The sequence below is a fragment of the Ursus arctos genome, unplaced genomic scaffold (assembly GCF_023065955.2).
Source record: "Ursus arctos isolate Adak ecotype North America unplaced genomic scaffold, UrsArc2.0 scaffold_7, whole genome shotgun sequence".
Classification (NCBI taxonomy): domain Eukaryota; kingdom Metazoa; phylum Chordata; class Mammalia; order Carnivora; family Ursidae; genus Ursus; species Ursus arctos.
The window spans coordinates 50,886,871-50,909,314 of NW_026623089.1; the positions used below are offsets into that span (position 1 = coordinate 50,886,871).

General features: G+C 37.3%; 1 protein-coding gene across 2 annotated transcripts in view; it reads right to left on the reverse strand.

The window, feature by feature from the left end:
• The window catches only part of VCL (vinculin), a 104,681-nt gene that overhangs the window by 39,158 nt on the left and 43,079 nt on the right, over positions 1-22,444 (reverse strand). For both annotated transcript variants that reach the window (XM_026504497.4, XM_026504498.4), the window contains exons 3-6: positions 6,035-6,185; positions 5,743-5,851; positions 3,968-4,090; positions 2,000-2,160 (exon numbers count right to left, since the gene is read on the reverse strand). In XM_026504497.4, coding sequence (XP_026360282.2) covers positions 2,000-2,160; positions 3,968-4,090; positions 5,743-5,851; positions 6,035-6,185 — 544 coding nt within the window. The remainder of the gene's footprint in view (positions 1-1,999; positions 2,161-3,967; positions 4,091-5,742; positions 5,852-6,034; positions 6,186-22,444) is intronic.

A 22,444-nucleotide genomic window follows, 5' to 3' on the forward strand; every position in this document is an offset into this window, starting at 1 on the left:
TCTCCCAATGGCACTGGCACAAAATAAAGCTCAGCAGCCCCTATTTACTAGATGATGGATAACTATTCCCCTCCAAACACAGAAAAACACTGAGGTTGTAAGGCCTGCTCCTCTTTTTTGCTATTTCTCATCTGCTAGAAGCAAAGGAGGGAGAATAAGGAAAGAGATTAGGTTAGAGGAAGGTGAGGTCATGGAGAACCGTGGCTGATTCACAGCTGAGCAGAACATGCAGTGAACCCCGGACTGAAGTTAGGAGAAACTTTAGATACACTTAACTTTTTCCCTTTTGAGTTTGAAGGCTAGGGTCATTGTGAAAGACAGGTGCCCCATCTAAACTCCTGAGCCTATTCATTTTTGGGTTGAAAACCTCAATGACGCATCCCCAAAAGCAAAATTCCAGAGCCTGCAAAGGAGACCGGAGGAAATGCAAATAGAGAGATGACGTCGCTGAGGGTTTCATTCCCAAGAGCAGGCTCCACACAGGTCACCTGGAGGTCACCCAGCTGCTGAGAGAAACTTGCCCCTCAAATGAAGTCAGTGCGAATGACCAGGCCAAAACGGTTCTCAGGAGCCTGTTCAAAAAGATGAAAGCACCCACCAAATATAGAAAGCCTGATATCCCATAGGAATGTCTTTTCTTCTGCTTTCCCCAAAGAAAGCGCTCAGTATGAGCCGGAGTCAGTCCGCCTAGCACAGCCCCAAGTCCCGTATGAAATGACATTCTGACGAATATTCGAGCACAGTGTTACACACCGGCACACGGAAAAAGGCACAGCACACAGCACAAGAAAACCTCACAGACATGCTGTTTTTCTCTTTTGAAGCGAAAAAGAGACTAGAGGGCAAGAGAAAGCTTACCTTCTAAATGTGAGAAAAAGAATATAACAAACAAGAGAACAAAAAAAAAGATGCATAAAGAAGTCATAACAGGGAAGTGAAAGTTGTCAAATATGCAAAAGCAAAATTAAGTAAAATCCCAAAGACTTAAAATGATTTCACCGTCTAGATTTAAAACACAGTCTTAAAACTCGTTAGAGAATTTTGTGCCTCTGTGAACAAATCCAGAGTTAAGAGAAGCTAATTTCCTTCTGCATATTTAGATTCACTTTCTGGGCAATGTGATTTTCAGACCCCAGCTTTGACCTTACCTTATTGGTGTCCTGGAGAACAAACAAGCCCTACTGGATACCCAATGGAAGGCATACTACAAATCCCCTCTTTGCTACCAGCCTGCTGGGGGGCCCTGGAAATACCACTTGGGTCACATGTGGGGAAGCTGGATCCTGGAGACAAGTGTGTTTTCCCCACTGCTCGAATCTTGGGAAGGTGTAAACCCAAGTGCTTCTGTTCTCCCAGGCAGTCACTAGACAGGGAGAAGGAGACCAAAGCAGCAGCAACATAAGACCACTGCTGTGAGGCTCTAGAAGGAATCCACCAACCCTTTTGGAGGCCAGGAGGAAATTCTAGAGAAAGGGTGAGAGGACCCCTCAAACTCACTGACGAATGTGAAAACTAATATTTTAATTAACCTTCCTTAAGGAAAATGGTATGACAAATGGATGCACCTAGAAATCCCAAGAGCTTCCTCTGTAGACTTCTTAGGTCAAAGGTTGGTTAAGGAAAAGTTTCCACAAAATTCAGTCACAGTTATATTCTGTATCTTACTTATTAGTCACCTAGCAACAACCACCCACATAAAAAGGCAGGGTTCCCACCCAGGGGAGTATACACCATACAAGAATTCCTCCACCAGCCCAATGAGTGTCCAGCTTGAAGAAAAAGCTACACATCTTAGCCTTCAACCCCACATACCTATTTATTTGTTCTAGTTTGGGGCAAAGGAAGTTTGCAAAAGCAGCAAGTAACCCATGAACCCCATGAAAAGTGAAGTAGAAATTATTTCATAATATCTGAGGGGTCTTATGCTACCCACAATTACAAGATAAAGTGTGAGGGGAGAATTCAGGACTTTGCTTATTTCTCCTCCAGTAACACTTACCTTGCTGGCCCAGGCATCTTCATCCCAAGAAGTGAGTTGTAATACCCGAATGATCTCATTAATTTCAGCACTCATCTTCTCTACAGTAAAGTTGCGGTTTTTCAAAGCTTCTTCTATGCCTTGGTTTTTTGAATTTTTAGTTGTTACAAAAATCTTCATAGCTGTAAAAATAAACAAACGATCAGAAACTAAGCTTGGAATTTAATCTTGCTATATAACAACATTCACACAAGATGTTCCTCACTTTGAGTACATGCTTTGGGTTCTTAAGGTCTTAAAAAGAATATATTAGCCTGGCTCAGTCAGTAGAGCATGTGATTCTGGATCTCCAGGTTGTAGGTTCAAGCTCCACACCGGATATAGAAATTACTTAAAAAAATAGAATCTTAACAACAACAAAACAAACATATTAAAAACAAAACAAACAAACACTGCAAGTCTGCCAATGCAGTTCCAATAACAGCCACCTTAAGGCACAAAACATCATTAAAACAGGATCAGGGAGCTAATTTAACATGCATATACTGATGACCTACAATCACAAAATACCCAATACCTTTCTAAATCAGTTATCATCCCAGCCCTGACAATGGCCCCATCTAACACACACCTATCAGGACAAGATGAAAACAGTCAGTAAGACTGTAACTGGCACATCCTGCTGCCCCCAATCCTAATGGAAGATGCCAAAGTGTTGAGTTTCTCTTCTAGAATTTCTCTCAACATGTAGCAGGAACTTTCTAACCCCCAAGAGTAAAGAAGAAAATAATAATAATTTGAAGCATGGGAGAAAGAGAATATCTTCTCATAAAATAATTGAAATTGTTAAAACAAAGATTAATCAACATTTTATTGAGTTACGCAGATTAGAAAGAAATCTTACTCCCAAAACCTTTCCACCACATGGAAGAGCTGGCCTCAAAAACATATTTCCCATGGAGATTTTAAGACTCTTCTTACACATTTTTTTGTTTTCTAGTTCAAATAAGGGCTTTCTGAGCTTTTACCCTCACCTCTCCTTTTCTAGCTACTACCTGAAATGCCCAAGCAGGAAGGCAGGAGCTGGGGGTGACAGTGACATGCCTCATTAAGATTTTGAAAATAGAGCTGCCCTCTGCTAGTTAAACTAATTAACCCATAACTTGATTAAGATAACTTATGTAAACCATAAGGTGTCTGGTACATACTAGACACCCAATGAGTACAGCTCCCTTTTGCTAGCTGAAAGAGCAGCCACCAGGCTCTACCCAGTGGGGGAGTGGTCCCATGTGGTCTAGACCACCAGCTCTGTAATGTAGAGAACAGTTAAATTTCTTCTAGGAAAAACAGTGTTAGGGTAACACTGAAAAGGGCTTTTGGTTCACTTCTTTATCCTACAGTGCTCTATGATATCCATTCCAGCTCCTAATTTTTTTTCATAACATAAATAAAAGTGTAAAAAATCCTTATGTCCAAGGGGCATCTGGGTGGCTTAGTCAGGTGAGCGTCTGCCTTTGGCTTGGGTCATGACGCCAGGGTCCTGGGATCGAGCCCACATCGGGCTCCCTGCATAGTGAGGGGCCTGCTTCTCCCTCTCCTGCTCCTCCTGCTTGCTCTCTCTCTCGCTCTCACTCTCTCTGTCAGATAAATAAATCAAATCTTAAAAAAAAAAAAAAATTCATGTCCAAGACTAAAGTTTCTAGATATTTCACCTCCCTGCAAAGGGGCCAGTTAGAGCTTCAGAACAGAGCAAGGCAACAGGAAGGGCAAGCTTCAAGCAATGAACAGGAGAAGGAGAGCATTCGGGAAGATGAATACTGGTTCTTAGCCAATCAGCTGCAGCCATCAGGTAACAACCTGATCTATCAGGCCTCATTTTTCCCAGCCTGAAGGACATGCAACTAAGCAGTAAAAGAAAATTAACATCAGAGTTTAGAATACACTGACTTTTTTTTTTTCCCTGTAAGATCATGTACAGGCAGAAAATACCTGAAATGAGAACTGGCAGCAATTCTTTCACGGTGTTCATGGAGTTCACCAACATCACTCGGTGCTCCTGGTGAGTCAGTTCCTGCTGCCTCTCATCGATCATCTTGGCCATCTTTGTCATTCCTGGGGCACAAAGAATAAATTGTGCAGGGTGAATAGTGAAACGCTCCAGACTCTGGCGTTCTGAGGCTAAATCCGTTATGAAGGACTATGAAAATCCAAGCTGATTGCCCAGATAACTATCACTGAACTGTAGCATTTATGATATAGAATTTTCTAGACAGGTCTAACTTAATGCAACTTCATTCATTTCAATTGAAAGTAATTTATTAAATGTGAATCCTAAATATGACATCATTTTCACACGTTTGACATAAATACATTCACAAATACAAAAACATGCTGAAAAAATAAATATATATTTGTAAAAAACAAATAAAAATATTTTTCCTGGTTACCACGCATACCAAGTTCATGTCACGTATCTGGCCACTGTGCCTGTGTAAGCATCTCATGCAAGCCTAGTACTGAGAAGCCAGTAGCTGAAAAAAATCTTAAGAATTACAATAATGTGTTTTGTTTTCATCTTTATATTTTTCTGTTCTTTCCAATTTGTCCAAAATAAGCATGTACTATCTTTATAATTAGAAACAAACAAAAATATTATAAAAAAAATTATAGTTAGGACAGCAATCAAAAGCATCTGGTGTTTTGGAATCAGCCTGCTAGCTAGCCCTTTTTGTTTACTTTGGTTATTATTCAAAGGTACTATGTGATTCTCTAAAGCTTTGGTTTTCAAACTGCTCGTAAGATTTTAGTAGTTTCACAGATCATCTAGGGGTACCAAAGGGAGGTGGAAAAGGAGGGGTTACCCCTGCTCCATTCAGTAGCTCCATTTTTGTCTTTCATATGTTGGGATTCTGCATAAGATTGTATTTGAAGAAATAAACTTCTTTTCTCAATGCTATGAGAAAGCTTAAAGAACGCTGCTCTAAAGGCATTTCCTGCTGATCTTCAATGATGGCTCAGAGAAATTCTTAAATGCCATCAGTTTACAGAATGACTGTATGGGAACCTCATGAAAATACTGTTAATTAAGAATCATTTTACCTAAGACAAGACTCTTATGAGGTGGTATGCGATCTTTAATACTGACAAGTTAACCATGTGTCTTGTCATTGGTCTCAATCATACTTTAAGAACCCTCCAGGTCATGTTACATGCCTCTAACAGAAAAATCTGGTATCTGTTCATGTATTTTGAATATTCAATTCTCAGGTGACTAAATCATTTCAAAATGAGACTTAGTCACAGTAGCTCCTCTCTCCTTCTAGGTCTGATTGTATTATGCAGCCTCGGGCTGGGGCATGAATCCATAATAGTAGGCGGGCTAATTAACGAGCTAAGAGGTCATAAAGAGCTACAGGCCAGCTGGCAGAGAGTGAAGGAATACTGTATAATGTGGAATGGAGAGGTCAGAATTCAGGGTGGCCTTAAGCATTACAGTAATAGAAAAGTATTTCCTACATTCTCCAGCAACATTTGCAATGTCTAGTTTAATTCATTAGGCAGGGCCAGGGTTTGTAGAAAGCATATTTAGCTTTCAGAAACAATGATATCTCCTCAGCAGAAACACAGTATCAGCTCCATCAACAGAGGAGAGACACCTAAGAGCCCAATGAATGCATCATTACTTATCTTCTGCAAAAAGCAGGAGGGATCAGACATGGACAAACCATAAAAACATTTTATTATAAAAACTGGACATGACTAACCTGGTCCAAGATTCTTTGTGTAGGTGACCAAATCTTCCATAGTTTCCACCACCTCTGCCACTGTAAGATATTCCAAAATTCCTTTGCAAACTCTAATAATTTTACGAACCTGAAAATATATTTCAGTTTTTAGTCAAGTGAGCGAACAAGAAATAGAAAACATGCTAATTGAGCTGTGTAGCTATTCAACATTTTCTCATCCTAAATCATCACCAATTCTCCATTATTACCTTTAAGACTATCTTTAAGACTTTTGTCTGGAAGAGGTCTGCATGGGCCTCAGATTGCCTACCTCAGCCTCATCGAAGGTGAGGAGCAGGTCTGATGTGCCGGAGAGGATGCCCCTTGACCCATCGATTAGATAATCTCGAGCAGGCACTGAGTAAGGATCCGACTGAAGCATCTGGGCTGCCTGGACAAGCTTGGTGCAAGCATTCTCAACCCTGTGGGGAGGAACATGGACTTAACTCACTGGCAGAACCAAGCAGAAGACGACGACATGCAAATACAAAGAACGTAAATGGACATATTCACATTTTTTTCTGACACAGAAAACAGCCAAGACCAATTTACAACAGGACTCAAGTTTTTAGCTTTTAAAATCTACAATTAAGGGCTACCCATCCATTCATCCATTCATTCATTCATTCACCTCATTCACTGCACTAAGCCCTTGCTCTTTGTTATTTCCTGGCAACAAAAAAATGATGACAAAATGTTTTAGACCTTTCACTTTAGGTTGCTATACATCTCTACAACTCCTTTGTTTTCTTCTTCCTCACCCTATACACACTGCCATTAAAAGACACTACACAAAGAACGGAAATCCTTGACAACAGTTTCAGATTTAATATCTGGAACTAAAATGCCAAAGCATTGTGTGAAGTGAAACTTAATAATCAGATAACACAAAGGATTAGGAGGAAACAAAAAGTATGAAGTAATGCATAAATTTCCCATTCATCTAGCTAAATGGATTTGACAAATCCACTGGACTGTTTGAAAACAACCCTATAAAACTGTTTTGTTTTGTTTTTTTTAAAGATTTTATTTATTTGACAGAGAGAGAGACAGCCAGTGAGAGAGGGAACACAAGTAGGGGGAGTGGGAGAGGAAGAAGCAGGCTTCCAGCAGAGGAGCCTGATGTGGGGCTCAATCCCGGAATGCCGGGATCACACCCTGAGCTGAAGGCAGACGCTTAATGGCTGAGCCACCCAGGCGCCCCTATAAAACTGTATTGTTAATTAACATGTCACTAGCATTAATAACTGAACCAGTTATTAATAGTTTAATGTTAATACAGTTTAATAATATAGATAACCTGATCATATGTAACAATGAATGAATGAATGAATGAATGAATGAATGAATCAGTGAAGAGCAAGACCTCATGGCTGTGGCTTTGGATCACTCTTAAAGGACTGGTTGTTTATTGTTCCTTTTTAATTTTTAAATTAAATTTTTAATTTAATTTTAACTTATAGAATATATATATTCATATTTATGACACAGCGAAAAATCACCTTCTTTCCACTATGTCCTAAGCATTCAAATTCCATCTACTTGCAACCAATGTTATGAGTCTCCTCTGTATTCTTCAAAATAAGACACTTTATGCATACAGAAACAAAAACAGGCTTCCACCTTTTTTATACAAATAGGATCATACCAGGCATACTCTCTGCATTCTGCTTTTTCCACTTAATTTAACTTAGAGATGTTCTAATAAAAGTACATAGAGAGCCTCCTCATTCTTTAATATAGCTACACAGTCCATAATTTATTAGCCCGCTACAATAAATCACCTTGAATAATATCACTGTGAAATGTATATATCTGTACGATACAGGCCAGAAATGGAACTGCTGAATCAAAGGTGTAGACATTTACAATTTTGACACATGTTGCCATATTGCCATCCACAGAGGTTACTTACATTCCCCCCACAGTGGATGACAGCAGTACCTGTTTCCTCAGTCTTAACAACTCGGTATATAATCAAACTTAAGTTTCTCTTCACCAATATGATAGACCAAAACTGAATCTCAATATAGTTTTTTAATTAAGGTGAAATTCACATAACACACAATTAGTTGCTCTAAAGGGTACACACAATTCAATGGTATTTAGTGTATTCACAATGATGAACAACTACCACCTCTCTCTTGGGTCAAAATTTTATCACCTCAGAAATGCACCCTGGACCCATTATGTAATCACTCCCCATTTCCCCTTTTCCCCCATCCCCTGGTAACCACTAATCTGCTGTCTCTATGAATTTGCCAATTCTGGATATATCATATAAAAAGAATCATGTGACTACGTGACTTTTTGTGTCTGGCTTCTTTCACTCAGCATAAGTGTTTTCAAGGTTCGTCCAGGTTATAGCACGTGTGAGGAATTTGTTCTTTTTCATACCTGAATAATCTTTTATTGTATGTGTATATGCAAAAATTTAGAAATTTGCTTATCCATCCAGGTACTGATGGACATCTGGGTTGTTTCCACCTTTTGGCAATTTCGAATAATGCTGCTACTCACATTCAGACACAACCTCCACGTGGATTTAGGTTTTCATTTCTCTTGGATATATACCTACAAGTGGAAGTCTATGTTAATTTTTTGAGGAAATGTCAAACTGTTTTTCACAGCAATTGCACCACTTTACATTCCTACCAGCTTTGTAGAAGGGTTCCTATTTCTTCACATCTTTGCCAACACTTGTTGTTTTTCAGTTTTTACGGTTTTGGGAGGTTAAAGCCATACTACTGGGTGTGAAGTGGTATCTCATTGTGGTTCTTTACTCACCAAAGATGTTGAACATCTTTTCATGTGCCTGTGGGCTACTTGTATATCTTCTTTGGAGAAATGTTTATTGAAGTCCTTTGTTCATTTTTTAATTGGGATGTCTGTCTTGTTGCTGAGTTGTTAGAATTATTTATCTACTCTGGGTACTAAATCTTTATTAGAGATATAATTTGCAAACATTTTTTTTCCCTATTCTGCAGGTGCTTTTTACTCAACATAGTTTTAATTTTCATTTCTTTTATTATTAATGAAGTTAAGAATATTTTTATATTTTTAAATTGCAAAATCAAATTACACAAAGACTGTATGACCACTATGCTCAAACAAATACCATATATACAACAATCATACTTCAGAAATGAAATATTACCAAGCACTGTAGAAGACCCACCCTAACCAAATGTTCTTTATTTCCCAGAACTCATCATTATCCTGCATTTTGTTCATCTCTTCTCTCGATTTTTTGTATACTTTCAGCACCTATGTGTCTATACATACCTAAACAACATATCATTTAGTTTTGTCTATATTAAAATCTTAAATAAGTGTAATTATACTGTTACATATACTTATGTGTGTGTTCTTTTGCTCAATATTATGATTTTGAGATCCATCATGTTGAGGACAATAGCTAATGTGTCATATTCCACTGTATGGATAAACCATAATTTGTTTACCCATTTGACTTCTGATTGGACATTAGAGGTACTGTAGGTTAGGGCTTCTGGTTCACGCGAACAGTATATTTAGTAGTGGAAAAACTGAGTTGCAGAAAATGCATATATTGAGCTCTACCGAGGAAAGCCAGACTGTTTTCCAAAGTGATTACACCAATTTAATATGTTGACCAGTAGTATTCACAATTGCTCCACAACCTTACCAACAGTTGGCATTGTGAATTTTTAAATTTGCCAAAGTGGTCATTGTGAAATGCTAAATTATTGTGAATTTAATTTGCATGTCCCTGTTACTAATGAAACTGTTGTGGGTGGGGTGGGGTGGTTTTGTTGGTTTTTTTTTTTTATGTTTATGGGCCCCAAGAGTTTTGACAGGTAGCATTTTTGTTGTCATCCAGCTCTAAATAATTCTCATTATGACATCTTTCACAATGAATTGTTTGGGTATTTTAAAATATGCTTCAAAACATAAGGGGCTTTTCTAGTTATCTTTTTGCTATTGATTTATCATTCACATGCATCGTGCCGGGGAACGTGGCCTGTAATATAACAAGGCTTTAAAATGTGTTGAGGCTAACTTGATGGTTTAATTCATGATCAATTTTTATAAATTTTCTACGTGTACCTGAAAAGAATGAGTATGCTCCAATTTTTATGTGAAATATTTTACATATTCCATTCGCTCAAGCTTGTTAATTAAAACTGCTCAAATTTCCTATACCCTTGCTGATATTTATTGTCTGTTTTATCTATCAACTACTGAGCGATGAAATCTCCTACCATAATAACAGATTAGTCTACATCTCCTTGTAGTTCTATTTGTGTTTTAGATATACTGAAGCTAATTTTTTAGGTACATATAAGTTTACAATTATTATATAACGTGAACCTACTTATCATTATGTAACACCTCTCTATATCTCCAATGTTTGTTGCCTTAATGCCTATTTTGTCTGACATTAATATTGCAAATCAGTTTCTTTGACTATTTTCAATCTCTCTGTCACTATGTTTAAAATGTATCTTTTTAAATAACATGTAGCTACATATTTTTAATCCAGTTTAGGAAATTTTAACTTAATGATTGAGCTCATTTAAATTTATTAATATTAATGGTACATTTAGAATTATTTTCTTTTTTCCAAGATTTTATTTATTTATTTGAAAGAGAGAGCAAAAGCAGGGTGAGAGGCAGATGGAGAGGGAGAAGCAGACTTCCTGCTGAGCAGGGAGCAAGACACTGGGCTCAATCCCAGCACCCTGGGATCATGACCTGAGCAGAAAGCAGACACACCCAACTGGTTGAGACACCCAGGCACCCCATCCTTTTTTTTTTTAAGAATTTTTTTTTCTTTTTTATTAGAGAGAGGGAGAGGGAAGAGCAGAGGGACAGGGAAAGAGAGAATCCTAAGCAGTCTCCACACCCAGCACAGAACCCGACTCAGGGCTCAATCCCACAACCCTGAGATCATGATCTGAGTGGAAATCAAGAGTTGGACATTTAGCCAACTGAGCCACGCAGGCGCCCTTAGAATTATTTTCATATCTTATTATTTATTTTCCACATGGCTTATAGTTTTAACTTATTTTTTCCCTTTTCTTTATCTTTTTTGGGGGGATGGGGAGAAGATTGCTAGTTTTTATACCTTTTTCTTGTTCCCTTTACTAATTTTAAAGGTTATACACTCTGTTCTTTTTGTGGTTACCTTAAATATTTTAGCATGCACACTTGGCATGTTAAAAATCTAAAATAAAAGCTGACCTCTTAACACAGTTGGCAGTTCATCAGTCTCATAAAAATCTAAAATGAGTCAATATTTTTACCTCCTTCCCAAAGAATGATCTTAGGATAGTTAATTCCCAGTCATCCCTTTCCTGACCTTTATGCTATTATTTTCAAGTTTTGTTTTATGTTTACATTGTTTTCATGTATAAAATGTTACATCTTTCATTTTAAACCTTTAAATCTTGTTAGATATTACATTGTTATACTATATAAGTCAAAGTTTGTTTACATTTACCAACAAAGTGTCCCATATTTTGGCTAATCATTCCCTCTTATATCTCAGGCCTTACATCTAGAATCATCTGATTCTGTCTGAATTACATTCTTCAGAATCTCCTCTACTAAGAGAATGCTGGTGACAAAATGTAACCATTTTTATTGTTTGAAAATGTCTATTTTGTCCTCTACTTCAAAGACCATCTCAGTAGTACAGATTTCTAGGTTGACAGCTACTTTATTGCACATTGAATGTATTCTTTCCCTATGATGTAACAAAAGAAGCAGAGGGGCGCCTGGGTGGCACAGCAGTTAAGCATCTGCCTTCGGCTCAGGGCGTGATCCCGGCGTTATGGGATCGAGCCCCACATCAGGCTCTTCTGCTATGAGCCTGCTTCTTCCTCTCCCACTCCCCCTGCTTGTGTTCCCTCTCTCACTGGCTGTCTCTATCTCTGTCGAATAAGTAAATAAAATCTTTAAAAAAAAAAAAAAAAAAGAAGCAGAAAAAGATATGATGACAGAAGCAGAGGTAAGAGTAATGCAGGGTTACAAGCCAAGGACTTTGAGCAGCTTCTAGAAGCTGAAAAAAGCAAGAAACAGATTCTTTAGAATCTCCAGAAGAAACACAACTCTATTAACCCATTTTGAACTTCCGAACTCCAGAATTGGAAGACAAAACATTTGTATTGTGTTTGTTATAACAGTAATATGACACTGGCCTCCAAGTGAAATTTGCCAGGCATACAAATACACATGAAAACACCACCCACAATGAAAAGAAAAAACAATAACTCAAAAACAACCCAGAAATGACACAGATGACAGAATTAATAGACAAGAACACTAAAACCATTATTATAACTATATTCCATATGTTCAAAAAGGAAAGTTTCCATTTATTAAATAGACAAATTAAAGATATAAAAACAAGCCTCAAACAGAACAACTGGAAATGTGTCTCAGATATAAAAATACACTAAATTTTAAATTACTAACACATAAGATATTGCATGAAAAAAAAGATTAGTGAAATTCAAGTCATGGCAATTAAAATTATCCAAAAGGAAACAGGGAGAAAAAAAAGACTTAAAAAAAATGAACAGCTCATCATTGAGCCACATGGTACAACTTGAAGCAGCCTGATACATGTGCAATTTGAGTCCCCAAAAGAGAGGAAGGAGGGAGACAGAAAACAATATTTGAAGAATGATGGCCAAAATTTTTCTATATTTAATGAACACTGTAAAGTCCCTGGTCCAAGAAGTTCAATAAACTCCAAGCACAAAAAATATCCAGAGAACTACAAGGCACATCATAAATTGCTTAAAGGCACATTAATAAAATTGTTGAAAACCAAGATTAAAGACAAAATATTAAAGTAACAGGAGAAAAATGACACTTTATATACAAAGGAACAAAGAATAACAGACTTCTCATTAGAAACAATGCAAGCCATAAGACAGTGAAGCAAAGTACTGAAAGAAAAAAAAAACCTGTCAGCCTCAAAATCTATACCCCAAAAAATATACATTTCAAAAATTAAGGCAAAATAAAGACTTTTTCAGATATGTAAGAGCTGAAAGAATTCATCAGCAGCAAACCTGAACTATACGATAAGTGAAAGGAAATCCCTCAGGAAGAAGGAAAATCATATCAGATGGAAACTTGGATTTACAGGGAAAAAAATATGACAACTAACAAACAATAAAATGTTATAAATAACAAAATGTTAACTCAGTGAGTAAATATAAAAAAAATTCTTATGATTTAAATATGCTTAAAAGACAACTGACTAAAGCAAGAACTTTTTAAAAAATGAAGTTTAAAAAAAGTAAATTTGATTCAGCTGGCTAGATACACAATGAGGACTGGCTTTGCCAATGATTATGGCAGATGTTTTCCATAAATCAAATGAACCAAAATTACATGGAAACATATTTAAGACAGGAATATGATACACAATATGGCAGAAAATACATGCTGTGAAACTAGTTTCACGATTAAAAAATGTTTCTGGAATTTAAGAAACAAAACAAATGAGCAAGGGGGGAAAAAAGAGAGAGAAAAGCCAAGAAACAGACTCTTAACTGTTGAGAACAAGCTGATGGTTACCAGAGGGGAGGTGGGGGAGGCGGGTTAAACAGCTGATGGGGATTAAGGTGTGCACTTATGATGAGCACCAGGTGTCGTATGGAAGTGTTGAATTACTGTATCATACACCTGAAACTAATATAACACTGTATTTTTTTTAAGATTTTATTTATTTATTTGAGAGAGAGAGAGCACGGAAGGAGAGGGAGAGGGAGAAGCCGACTCCCCACTAAGCCAGGAGCCGATGCAGCACTCAATCCCAGGACCCTGAGATCATGACCTGAGCCAAAGGCAGATGCTTACCTGACTGAGACACCCAGGCACCCCATAACACTGTATGTTAACTATACTGGAATTAAAATAAAATAAGATCAATAAAAATGAAACTTTAAATGAAAACTTTAAAATTGAATTCAAAGGTATTTCAAAAGATCTTTAGGAATGGCCAACCACTCATTGAAGACCATTAGTTGAAAGAGCAATGAAGTCTTGCTTCAAGATTTTTTATATCCATTCCCGCTAATTCAAACATCTCTCTTTCCCCTCTTTTGCTTGACTAACCACTACTTATTCTCTTCGACTCTGCCTTTAAATGACTCTTTCTTCAGGAAACCATCCCAAATCTACAAGTACCTCTCCTACATGCTCCAGGAGACTTATCACCCCCTCTCAGTTTAGTTTTCTCTATTTTCCACAAAACTCTAACTTCAGCAAGGTCCAGAACCTTGTCTATCTTGTTCATTAATGTATTCACAACGCAGAATGCCTGACACATAACAAATGTCCAATAAATATTTGTTGAATGAACGAATATATGAATTTTCACCCAGTACAGGCCCATAGAAATCATTACCTTTAAAAAGTCACAAAACTTGATTCTATTTCCAGGTAACACGAACACTGATGAAATTAAAGCAAGCAAACCTAAGAATCACAAAATGCAATGGTTGTGCTACCCCTACTTGCAAGGATCTAGTTACTGCATAAGTGTTTCAAATGTGGAAAAAAACAAAAAACCATCATGGAGAAAAGAAACAGAAAAAAAAAATGAAATCGAAAAGCTCTGCAAGAATCAATTTGATTCTCCACTAATGGTTCCCTTGTGTGGTAAAATGATAGGGCTAAAACAGACACTGTACCATTTTTTCTACAATAAGACATCTGATCTGTACATTAAAACTTAATGGCATTCATAAAAGCCAAACAAATCCCACCATGACTAACCAGTGGTTAGAAACAGATAGGAGTCTGTTTTGTCCGCGGAAAATGAGATTTTATTAAAACATTCAAACTGCCTCACTTCTTAAAGTGATCTTCTACTTTTTAACACAAATCTCAATTTTTTAAAAAGCATTTTAGAGAATGATAGTAGGGAGACGGTCTGTTTCCTAAATAAATATATATCTTGACTATATCCTAATACTATTGATTTAGACACTTCAATCGACTATCACAAGTTGAAAGCTTTAGTCTGCCTTTTTGAGTCTTTAACTTAAATTAACAGAAAAGTCTTATGCTTTAGATCAGTGGGCCAAAGACAGCCTCACAGGACCCAAAATATGTTCACTCATAACCCACAAATCCATTCTTTCCAGGATTACGTGTGATATAACTTGATACAATTTAAGATATATAAAAATCCCAAACTATGCGGTCCCAGGTGATTTCAATTATCACTAATTAAGAAGCTTAAGCTTATGCAGAATTTTTAATTTAAGAAATATAAGAGAAAAACAGATCCAGAGATGATAAAGACTGATTGCCATAAGTTATTTTTAAAGGTTCTACTAGACCGCATCCAATCTTAAATTCCTTTCATTTAATTCTTTCATGTATTTGTTCATCTAACTATTGAGGACATGCTACATGCTGTAAGAATCCTAGGAATACAAAGTATTTGTAAGTCCTTACCTTCAGAGGGTTACCACCTGAGTAGGAGAAGGCATACATGTAAACAAATATCCATTTGTATTTGGTAGTACATCCAGCACATGCCAAGGGGACGCAAGAGTGGGAACAGTCATTGTTACCCGAGAGATTAGGAAAGTGGTGATGGAGAAGGTGGAGGCAACATTGCTCCTGCCTCAGAAGCTCAGCACTGCTTATAAAGATGATCCTCTGCATAGCATCTGAGTTGTTTTTATAATAGAATAATATTCTCTCTCAATCACACACACACAAACACACACACACACACACACACACACACAGTCCTTTCTGTGAAAAGTAACATGCATTTGCCATAGACCTGGTTTGACTAGAGAGGGCAGTCTACTATCACAAAGTGCAGGAACTCATTCACCGTGAAGCCAAACAATCTCTGAAGGCCCCTGTAAAAATCAACCAGCCAATCCCAGCTCACTGACTTAGCAGAGGGAAGAAGAGAGAGCTCTGGAACAAAATAATGTAAAGGAAACAGTGTGCTGGCCTATTTAGACATATACTGCTCCATAACATAAAACTGAAAAGCTCTCTGAAATATTCAACAAGTTAAACTTCACCCCACCACAAAAAAAAACAAAAAACAAACAAACAAGCAAACAAACAAAATCATGTTGGAAAGTGGTAGAAAGGGTCCTATAACAAAATCCCTGTCTTAAAAAAATCTGAAGTTAATCAGTATAGCCATTTAGGCTATTCTCTCTCTCCCTCTCTCTCTCTCTCTCTCTCTCTCACCCACACACGCACACACACACACACACACACACACACATTCTGTCTGCTAAAGACTGAGGTGGAGCAGAACACCTGAAAATTTGATTTCATGGAAGTCAGATTACCCTGGAGCACACCCAGCAAAGCAGGTGTTTACATTTTGGACCTGTCCTTTCAAGAGAGAGTTGGTCAGGCCACAAGCATATCCATCACACAAAACAACATTTGGAAGATAGGAAGGAAACAGGCGAAAGAAGGAGAACATGATCACCTGGTCGGTGAGGCACTCCCCCCTGTGCACTGCGCCCAGCACGTCCATCACTGCCACTTCCCACCAGACTGGCCTTGGCATAATTATTTGGCAGGCAAAATGGACTGTCAAGGCTATTCCTGCTCTTATCTTAACCTTTGTTGAGACTTCCTTTCCTTCCCATCTGTGTAGGGTCTCTCAGAGGTCAAGAAAGACCCAGATCACTTCCAAGTTTGAGAAGCTCATCATATTTCAAAATTAAGAAATGCAAAAACGAGGGGCGCCTGGGTGGCTCAGTCGTTAAGCGTCTGCCTTCGGCTCAGGGCGTGGTCCTGGAGTCCTGGGATCGAGTCCCACATAGGGCTCCCTGCTCCACTGGGAGCCCGCTTCTTCCTCTCCCACTCCCCCTGCTTGTGTTCCTTCTCTTGCTGGCTGTCTCTCTCTCTGTCAAATAAATAAATAAAATCTTAAAAAAAAAAAAAAAAAAACACTATTATTTAAAAGAAAAAGAAATGTGAAAACGGGGTCATAAAAATGGTGGTACAGTTAGTGTTTACATTTAATAATTTTAATTGCATGATAAACACCTTTTTTAAAGATTTTATTTATTTATTTGGGGGGGGGGGGTTAGGAGGAGGGAGAGGAAGAGGGAAAGAATCCCAACCAGGCTCCATGCTGAGCCCAGAACCTGATGCAGGGCTCACTCTCACAACCTTCAGATCATGACCTGAGCTGAGACCAAGTGTCAGATGCTTAACCGACCGAGCCACCCAGGCACCCCAACACCTTCTTTTAAGACTCCCTCTTTTTCTCTGACTACATATATGGTATCATTTCAAAATAATATTGAAGTCCAGGCCTGAGCCTGAGAGAGAGGCCAGGGTGTGGGGTCAGGGTCAGGCCCTCAAACTCTCCCTGCTTTCCCAAATTTAGAGCCTAGCCTCAGTCAAATGTATGATAAGTGAAAATGACTGCTGAGACCTCAAAAATTCTCCCTTCACCAGGCATTTAAGCATTTAAATTGTTAACCTGAGGAATGAGCTCCAGGGAAATTTCAGGCATCAGCAACTGACAGTTCAACCTTTCTAGTGTTCTTCCAATAGGAAGTGCTGCTATAAGTGATTCATTTCATCCTCAGATCTTGTTGTGTATATACACAGGATTAAAAAGTAATAATAAAAATAATACATGTGAATGGGATGCCCAGGTGGCTCAGTTGGTTAAGCATCCGACTCTTGGTTTCAGCTCAGGTCATGATCTCAGGGTGGTGGGATAGAGCCCTACATCAGGCTCCACACTCAGCAGGGAGTCTGCTTGAGGATTCTTTTTCCCTCTCCCCCTACCCCTCTCCCCACCCACACTCTCTCTCTCTCTCTAAAATAAATAAACTAATCTTTAAAAAAAATTATAGATGTGAAGATCACAAAAGTCTCAGGGAGATGTGTGAAAATAAACATTTCTTTTATATACTAGCCATCTGGCACAAACTTTTCTTTGAAATAGCAAAAGTAGAATCATTCTATGGCATCCCAGGACTAGGACTAGCCAATACGCTTTGGTCCTAGTGTTGCCATTCTGAGAAAGGTCAAGGATCCTCAGCCATTAGTCATCTAGAAACCTGAGTGAAGGCCACAAGAATAGTTACAGTTTTTAGGAGGGAGCTGGGAACATAGAGTACAATGACAAACTTTAATCTAGTTCATGTAGAAAGTACACAGTAGCAATTCACCCACATGTACACTGTGATAACACTACAACAGGCTGTTCCAACCCCGTGCTCCCAGATTTAAAGATCCTATAAGCCCCATCCACCAATTATTCTTTTCCCTTTCCTAACTCAGTGATAGTATAGGACACTGCATGTATACACCCAAAACTAAAATTAGAAACCACAATGAGTCATATTTAAAACATTCAAAGCCTTTTAAGGGCCACACCAATCTCTTTCTGCTGAACATGTACACTGAGATACTAAAGCTAAAAGATACACAGAAACACACAGGCTCACTAAATTCTTTTTTTTCAGATGAGAGTAGGAGAGTATGGGACCAGTTCTAACTTGGTCTTCAAACAAAACAGGATTCTGCCAGAGCCGAGAAATTAACTGAAGAGGAAGCACCATGTTGGGAAGGAAGGTTAGGGGTGTCACTAATGCCCAAACCACATGCTCTTCAAGTCTTGGTAGACCGCTTATTGGAAAGGCAGAGTATGAGTCATACCCTTTGAATCCTTTAAAGCCTGAATGATTAGTCATAGTCTTTCTCCCCACTTCCTTCACCCCTTGTTCAAATCTGGCATCTGTGAAGGGAGAAGAGATTCGAGCCTGCAAGTTTCAGGCAAGAACTCTGCTACCTGTAGGTCCATTGGCTTCTATGGTCCTTCCTCCCTCTCATGGTAAGATTACAGCAGAAACAGAAGAATATAGATGCAAGTGTGTCTTACAGAAACCAGCAGGTTTTTAATGTATCTTAAGGCTGATGTGATGAATAAAACAAAATTTTATTTTGAAACATTATAAAATCGTTGTATCTTTCGTTCTTATCCATTCTTAATCAAATAATAATAAAAATCTCACTATTATTATTTGAAGGTCCTTATGCTAAAAAAAAGTTGACAATCACTGTTCCATGGCAGAATGTAACAAATGAGTTAGGGGTATAAATATCTAAACACAAAATGAAATGGAATAGACACAGCAGAAGAATATTTTTACTTATGAAAAAAAACTGCCAAAAATGAAGATAGGGTTTACGAAAATATCTGGAGATACAAGTCAACAGGAGACTAACATCAATCAAAGTCATTCTTTTAAAAGGGCAATAAATGGGCACCTGCATGACTCAGCCAGTTGAGTGTCCAACTCTTGATTTCGGCTCAGGTCATGATCTGTCAGGGTTGTGGGATCAGGCCACATATGGCTCCGTGCTCAGCCGGGAGTCTGCTAGAGATTCTCTCTCCCCCTCTCCCTTTGCCCCATCCCCTGCTCATGTGCACAAACATGCTCTCTCTCTCTCTCGCTCTCGCTCTCTCTCTCTCATGAATAAAAAAATCTTTTTTAAAAAGGGGTAATAAATAACAAAACAACTGACAGAATTTAGGATGCAGGAGAATCATAACCTTGCAACCACTTACTACTAATAGTATTGCTTTGAAATACATAAAGCTAAAGCTGACAATTATGAGAAAAACTGACAAGCCTACAATTATTATAGGAGATTTCAACATACTTCATCATAAACTGATAGTTCAAACAGACAAAACAGTAAGGCAATAAAAAGTTTGATCAGTAATATTTAGGGGCTCCTGGGTGACTCAGTCAGTAGAGCGTGCTACTCTCGATGTCAGGGTTGTGAGCTCAAGTACCACGCTGGGTGTAGAGATTACTTAAAAATAAAATCTTAAAATAATATTTATATGTTGACCTAATTGATATAAAGAAACCCTAACCCAAGCAAAAGAGAATATACTTTCTTTTCAAGCACACATAGCACACTTACGAAAACTGACCATATATCACAGAACAATTTCCAAGAATGGATGTTGTATTAATCATGTTTTGGGCACAATGCACTTAAATTAGAACAATAAAAAGATAATAAAAGGAATTGTGAAATTTTTAAAACGGACTCCTCAATAAAGCATATTATTAAAGAGGAATTCACAACCAAAATTACAACTATTAAAGTTTCTATAGCTGGAAAATCCACAGTCTCATTTACAACTGCATCAAAAAGAATAACAAACCTAGGAATAAATTTACCCAAGGAGGTGAAAGACCTATATATTGAAAACAACAAAACATTAATGAAATAAACTGATGACACAAACAGAAAGGTATTCCATGCTCATGATTTAGAAGAATTAATATCATTAAAATGTCCATCCTACATGAAGCAATATACAGATTCAATGCAATCCCTCTCAGAATTTCAGTGGCATTTTTCACAGAAATAGAACAATCCTAAAATTTGTATGAAACCAAAAAGGTCCCAAATAAACAAAACAATCTTGAGAAAGAACAAAGCTGGAGACATCACACGCCCTAATTTCAAACTATGTTACAAAGCTAAAATAATTTAAACTGTATGGTATTGGCTTAAAAACAGACACATAAGTCAATGGAACAGAGAGTTCAGAATAAACCCACATATGTATGGTCAACTAATTCATGGCAAAGAAGTGAAGAATATACAATGGTGAAAGGACAGTCTCTTCGATAAATGGTGTTGATAAAACTGGACAGCCACATGCAAAAGAATAAAACTGGACCTCTATCTTTCTTAAGTAGGCTCCATGCCCAACACAGAGCACAATGCAGGGCTCAAACTCCCAACCTCAAGATCAAGACCTGAGCTGAGATCAAGAATCAGATGCTTAACCGACTGAGCCACCCAGGTGCCCCAAAACTGGACCCCTATCTTCCATCACTAACAAAAATTAACTCAAAATGGATTAAAGACTTGAATATAAAACTTGAAACCATGATATTCCAGAAGACAACATAAATGGTAAGCTCCTTGACACAGGTCTTGACAATGATTTTTCTAACCTAACAACAAAAACAAAAGCAACAAAAGTAAAAATAAGTAGGACTATATCATACTAAAAACCTTCTGCACAGCAAAGGAAGCCATCAACAAAATGAAAAGGCAACCTACTGAACAGGAGAAAATATTTATAAATCATTTATCTGAGAAGGGGCTAATATCCAAAATACATAAAGAACTCCTATAACTCAAGAGCAAAAAAAAAAAAAAATCAATCCAATTTAAAAATTGGCAGAATATATGAATGGACATTTTTCCAAAGAAGACATACAAATGGCCAACAGGTATATGAAAGGATGTGCTATATCACTAATCATCAGGAAAATGCAAATCAAAACCACAATAAGATATCACCTTACACCAGTCAGAATGGCTATTATCAAAAAGACTAGAAATAACAAGTGTTGACAAGGATGTGGAGAAAAGGGAACTCTTGCACGCTGTTGGTGGAAATTCAAACTGATGCCGCCACTATGGAAAACAGTATGGAGGTTTCTCAAAAAACTAAAAGTAGAACTAGCGTATGATCCAGCAATTCTGCTTCTGGGTTTTTATCCAAAGAAAATGAAAACACTAATTTGAAAAGATATACGCACCCCTATGTTCACTGTAGCATTACTTATTACAATAACCAAGATATGGAAACACCTTAAGGGTCTACCAATGGATAAATGGATAAAGAAATTGTGGTATATATATAATTAAATATTATTTGGCCATTAAAAAAGAATGAAATCTTGCTATTTGTAACATGGATGGACCTCAAGAGCACTACGGTAAGTGAAATAAGACAGAAAGACAAATGCCATAACATCTCTCTTATATGTGAAATTAATCAATCAAATAAATGGATGGATGGATGGATGGATGGATGAGCAACCAACCTCATAGATACAGGGAAGAGATTGGTGGTTGCCAGAGGCAGAGGTCAGGGGTGAAAGAAATGGGTAAATTGTTTGTGTCCTTTTCTTTAGTTTAAATACATTGAATAATAACAAAACATACCAATAGCTGCTTCCAAACTTGTAGAACTTAGGACAAAATTAAGAGCCTAAAATATATTTATTTAAAAACAAGAAAGCTTGAACATAAGGACTGAAATATTGAAAATAAGGTATTTAAATAACAAACTTAAAATGGAATGAATAAGCATAGGAATAAAATGTATAGCATAGGAAATATAGTCAATGATGTTGTATGGTGACAGATGGTGCTACACTTGTAAGTCCAGTACAACATATAAACTTGTCAAATCTCCTATGTTGTACACCTGAAACTAATATAACATTGTGTGTCAACTCTACTTCAGTTAAAAAACAAATAATAAACTTTAATAAATATGACAGAAGAATTTAATGAAATGACCATTGAGGGAAAATAATAAAACATAAATCTCTAAGATTACTAGTGACGAAAAAAGGCAGAAATAAATAATGCTGAACAAAAAAGGTGATATAACTAGAGGTGTTACAGATGAAAAATAATAGGTTACTATGAACCTCATACTAATAAATTTGTGAACTTAGATGAATGGTTAACTTCTTAGGAAAGTATCAGATTAGCAAAGTTGACTCAAAATGAATTTAAGACCAGAATTATATTTAAAAAAAAAAAAAAAAAAAAGGACACTGAATGAGTAATCAAGTTTCTTCTTCCAAAAGATACTAGACCC